This window comes from Salvelinus sp. IW2-2015, linkage group LG36 (genome assembly GCF_002910315.2).
Source record: "Salvelinus sp. IW2-2015 linkage group LG36, ASM291031v2, whole genome shotgun sequence".
NCBI lineage: Eukaryota > Metazoa > Chordata > Actinopteri > Salmoniformes > Salmonidae > Salvelinus > Salvelinus sp. IW2-2015.
The window spans coordinates 27,970,143-27,975,632 of NC_036875.1; the positions used below are offsets into that span (position 1 = coordinate 27,970,143).

Consider the following 5,490-nt stretch of genomic DNA (forward strand, 5'->3'; position numbering starts at 1 on the left):
CGGTACAGTAGCTCTTTATCTGTCTAGCACATTCACTAATTAACAAGCAATTTAGCTAGCAAGATATGCCAGATATCAGTCTAAAAAAAACGTATAATAAATCTGATTTGACCATGGCATGGCCAGGAATCAGATTTTGTCTTGAAATATTTAATTCCATGTTCAGGCTGCAAGAAAAATAACAGATTCGAAGAGGATATGCAAAGAAATGGGATTGTGTCAATTCAAACTGCCAGTGTGAACAAGGCTTTAGATTCTGTAGTTCTGCAAGCAACTGAGCAGCTGCCTCCCTCAGACTCACTTCTGCTTATTTAATCCCAACAAATCGGTAAAACGATATCGCACATACTCCTGTAACTACGGTAAATGGGGGACCGTTGTACAGTGGTGTTACATCTTCGCAACTTGAATCAATCGCGTTATTGTGTTTCAGAATGAGGTAAGAGATGGTGATGTGGCAGATGGTATGGATTGAGCGCATCATTTCGAAAAGCATAATTTATGTGGTGCATTGATTATAACCTTTATTGATCAATAAGTGTGTAGATGCAACTCGATTAACCGTATGGCTTGGTTTTGTTTCGAACGTTCAACCGGTGTTTCTATCAGGTTATTTTACTGAATGGTTTGACCTTCTGGACTGGCATAAACTAAGACGTTCACCCATAAACTCTAAAGGAAGTCCTCGCGCTGAAGTTAATGCGTGACTGTTTCCTTGCGCAAAAAAGTGTACGTTTTGCTGAAATAACTAATTGTTCAGACTATATTAGGCTATGCAGGCCATAGTCTACTTTGTGCCTTTATTTGCGTGGAGCTACGGAGAGACAAGCACGAGGAGGTATCAGTCAGTCGATCGGCTACCAGTGTAGATCAGAGGAAGATAAGAGGACAATTGTATATGTTGTTGACAAAACTAACGTTTCACCCTCCTGAACATACCTCATGCTATAGATCACTGAGTTAAGTTAGTGTGACTTCACACACACCCCAGACAGATAGGTGATCCTTTTGTATTTATTTAACGTTTAGTTAACTAGGCAAGTCAGTTAAAAACACTTTCTTATTTACAATGACGGCCTATACCGGGCAAACTCGGACGACGCTGGGCCAATTGTGCGCTGCCCTATGGGACTCCCAATCACAGCCGGTTGTGATACAGTAGGAAGGTTAGGGCACCATTTAGGGCACCATTTGTCTCTAAGGTATGATCTATATTTCTCCATCAGGCTGTCCACCTGTTGTTCCATGAGGTGAAATGTTTAGAACCATTACAGATAGAAACAGTTAATTTAGCTGACTAACATGATCACATCTGTTCTACAATATACATACTACATATCTGTGAACATTCTGTAAAACTGCTTCCTCCTGACCTTTAAACCTGACCCCCAGGATCTGCTTGCTGGCCCTGTTGCTGCTCCTGGCCACAGGAAGTGATGTCACAGCGTCAGAGGAGGACAGGAAGCCCAACTTCGTCCTGATGATGGTGGACGACCTTGGTATTGGGGACATCGGTTGTTACGGCAATGACACCATCAGGTAACAGAGGCAACCAGGCAATCTGCAGCCTTCCCAAAAACAACTACAGTTTTGAGTTTATAACACTTGCTTCCTCTCCCTCTTGCTCTCTTTTTTCTCTCTCTCTCTCTCTCACTCGCTCTCAGGACTCCTAATATCGACCGTTTAGCAGCAGAGGGAGTGAAGTTGACTCAGCATATAGCTGCCGCTCCTCTCTGTACACCCAGTAGAGCTGCCTTCCACACAGGACGCTACGCACTGCGCTCAGGTAGCACACACACATGTACAAAGACAATATTGGAAGCATTAGAGGAGTTATTGGAATTAATGGAATGTGTGTCTGTTTTCTGTTATAATGTGTGTGTGTGTGTAGGTCTGGGCAGTACAGGGCGTGTGCAGGTGTTGTTGTTTCTGGGAGGTTCTGGGGGTCTACCCCCCACTGAGACCACCTTCGCTAAGAGACTACAGGAGCAGGGATACACCACCGGACTAGTGGGTAAGAGAGAGAGACACACACACACACTAACCCACACACACACACACTAACACACTGATGTGTACCTGTAGGTAAATGGCACCTGGGTGTGAACTGTGAGCTTCGAGGGGACCACTGCCACCACCCCAACACACACGGCTTCAGCTACTTCTACGGCCTGCCTTTCACCCTGTTCAATGACTGTAGACCAGGGGAGGGGAAGGATGTACTAGCTGACCTGCAGAACATACTGTGGCAGCTAACACTGCTGGGGGCCCTGTCCCTGCTCAGCCTGGTAGGGTCCAATGACTCCTTATTCCACATGACAGAGTATCATGTCTGTTCTACATACTCTATCTCTATCTGAGTGCCTCAAACAGTTCACTGGCCTTGATGATAATGATTCACATGGTTTTATGAAAGTTTTGTGGGTGTGTCTAACTCCTCTCTCCCTGTCTGTAGGTGTGTGTCCGTGTGTGTGGTCTGCTTGAGGTGAGTGTGTCCGTCATCGTGGCGGTGACTTGTCTGAGCCTGCTGGCGTTCAGTGTGTGGTTCGTGCCCTTTCAACTCCTGATGACCTGGAATTGCATCATCATGAGGAACCAGGAAGTGGTGGAGCAACCCATGGACCTAGACACGTTATCACAAAGACTACTGGAAGAGGCCCAAGGCTTCATAGAGAGGTCAGAACAGTTATTCAGTCACTGAATCAATAATTACATTTTTAGATATTTTCCCTACATAGGTATAGCCAATCTAGTATGTTCAGGGTAAAGGCTGGGGGACAGTATTGGGTGAGAGTTCAAAGCTTGTTTGTGTGTGTTGGATAGGAATGCTGACAGACCGTTCCTCCTGTTCCTGTCTCTGGCCCACGTACACACTCCTCTGTTCTCCTCTCCTGGCTTTGCTGGGAAGAGTCGCCATGGTCTCTATGGAGACAACGTAGAGGAGGTGGACTATATGATAGGTGAGCGGTTTGTGTGTGAAAGCTCTGACCAATAACACATTGATATATTAGAATGTTTATTATGTTTACGATGTGTATTAATGATCTTACTATGATTTAAATGCTCTCAGGTTGTATGACTGAAGCAGTGGACAGGTTGGGTCTGGCCAACAACACTCTGTTGGATTAGAATGAGTTATGTTTCTGATTTGTATTAATGATTGATCTTCTGTCAGGTCGTATGACTGAGACAGTGGACAGGTTGGGTCTGGCCAACAACACTATGATGTATTTCACCTCTGACCACGGTGGCCATATTGAAGACGCCGATGAACGAGGACAGAAAGGAGGCTGGAATGGAATCTACAAAGGTAACAACCAATCAAATAGAGCCGTTTGAGCAATCAGAAAAAATTAAACAGATGTGAAAAACATTGATTGTCTCCTCCTCTCATACAGGTGGGAAGGCGATGGGTGGCTGGGAAGGTGGTATCAGGGTGCCAGGTATATTCCGGTGGCCTGGCAGGCTGCCAGCAGGCAGAGTGTTTGACACACCCACCAGTCTCATGGACCTCTACCCCACACTCACACAACTGGCAAGCGCAACACACAGCGACAGGTACGTGTGTGTGTGTGTACTTTTTGTGTGTGTGTACTTTTTGTGTGTGTGTACTTMTTGTGTGTGTGTACTTGTTGTGTGTGTCTGCCTATCCTCATGTCTGTATATTCCAGGTTGTTAGATGGCTATGATCTGATGCCTGTGCTAGAAGGAAGGACCGAGCGGTCGCAGCATGAGTTCATGTTCCACTATTGTGGTGCTTACCTCAACGCAGTTCGCTGGCACCCACCTGGGAGTGAGTACACACACACACACTACTATACACTACAACACACACCATCATCTGTCTCATTACATGTGTGTCTCCCCAGGTGAGTCAGTCTATAAGGTCCACTTCTTTACCCCTAACTTCTCCCCACCGGGCGCTGGCGGTTGCTATGACACCAAGGTTTGTTTCTGTCATGGAAGTCATGTGACACACCACAGCCCCCCCATCGTCTTTGACCTTCACACTGACCCCTCGGAGTCCCGCCCCCTGACCCCAGACACTGCGCCACGCTACCAGGAAGTTCTACAGCAAACTGCCAGGGCCGTGGAGCAGCACCGGGCCACCCTCACACACTCACACCCCTCACACACACAACCAGACACACACTCTCCCCAGTCCGAGCCTGTTCTCAACCAGCTGTCGTGGGAAAAGATTCTGTGGCGTCCATGGCTGCAGCCATGCTGTGGAACATTCCCCTTCTGTGGCTGTACGGAGAACACTACGTCTACTCTGGCCTAACACACACACACACCTCTGGCGGAGAAATGTGAAGAGAAAGATGAGGAACATAAAAATATGAAGAACTTTTAATGGATCAACTGCTTTTTTAATTGTTATAATATTTTTCAGACTAAGTTTTCAATGATGTCTAGACAGTTGTACATAGCTATATGAAAGATAATTTATGTTTTGATATCTGGACCAATCTTATAATTTGCAATATTGATTTTGATAGATTATTGTTTTTATAACCTAAGCAGTGTGAAAAAGCAGGGGGGGCTTTTCTTTGAAGTTTGTAACTACAGTATGCTCCTGTCAGTTACTGCTCTTCACCYCATGGTGGAGCCAGCTACCTGGAATTAAACATCCCTTTCTGCTGTAGCACATGTATGGTCTCCTTTTTTGATCTAGTTCAGCTGCATCTATGTTACCTGAAACTGCAGGATTAGGTCCCAGTAGTCTGGAGTGTCTAACAAGCCACTGAATCACAGTACCTTTGCTATTACAGGCCACGGTTACTGAGTTGGCCAAGGTTATGGTTAGTTATGGCCAGTGAGAGCTTTGAGAACTATGCTCTGGAGGTGTAGGTAGATCTTAGTACCACCAGGTGGCACTGCAGCCACGTGTATCAGAGACAAACGGCACCATAGACATCAGTACAATGCGCATGCTGTACAGTAATCAGTAGGATAATGTTTCAGTAGGATAATGTTTCATCTGTGGTAATGTGTGGACCCACTGACTTCCAACTGGTCAGTGGTGTGTGTATTTTATGAAAGTGATGGAGGCAGGACAGTGTATCTGATATTGTGGTGACTGACAAGTGTTTTATCCTACTCTACTGTGAGGACAGGAGACTAATGATATTTTACTTCTGATAAGATTAAAATCTCATCTCGCTTCTGTTAATCCTTCAAGATATTCTTTGTTCTGTATTAAATTATTATTTCGGGGTTCTTTGGGTGTTCTAAATCACACTGACATGAATGGCTCTCTACCTCAATCACGGGCCACGACTGCTCTTATCTAAATAGACAGACCGCAGTCATTGTGAAGTTATACTAGAAGACATGGTTAGAGTGAAGTGTGTAGGCCTCCTGTAGAGTCTTGGGCTCTTGTAGAGTATTTGTAGGGTCTCTGTGTCTATGGCTAGCCAGGCTGTCTCCTGCCTATTGTTGCTCCCTGGTCAGTCGTCATCTTCAGTCATTGTGTTCATGAATCAG

At 45.5% G+C, this 5,490-nt stretch overlaps 1 protein-coding gene across 3 annotated transcripts; it reads left to right on the forward strand.

Moving 5' to 3' along the window:
* The first annotated feature begins 336 nt into the window (after nt 1–336).
* Nucleotides 337–4,648, forward strand: arsh (arylsulfatase H). Of its 3 annotated transcripts, none has more exons than XM_023981680.2 (11): nt 337–439; nt 1,393–1,539; nt 1,665–1,786; nt 1,892–2,014; nt 2,086–2,288; nt 2,456–2,676; nt 2,824–2,960; nt 3,176–3,310; nt 3,399–3,558; nt 3,672–3,793; nt 3,870–4,648. In XM_023981680.2, the coding sequence occupies exons 1-11, from the start codon at nt 435–437 to the stop codon at nt 4,283–4,285; spliced, it is 1,791 nt and encodes a 596-aa protein (XP_023837448.1). In that variant the 5' UTR covers nt 337–434; the 3' UTR covers nt 4,286–4,648. The 3 variants fall into 3 exon arrangements, with proteins under 3 accessions (XP_023837448.1, XP_023837447.1, XP_023837446.1); XM_023981679.1 differs by lacking the exon at nt 337–439 and adding an exon at nt 759–838; XM_023981678.2 differs by lacking the exon at nt 337–439 and adding an exon at nt 905–1,202.
* The last annotated feature ends 842 nt before the right edge of the window (nt 4,649–5,490 follow it).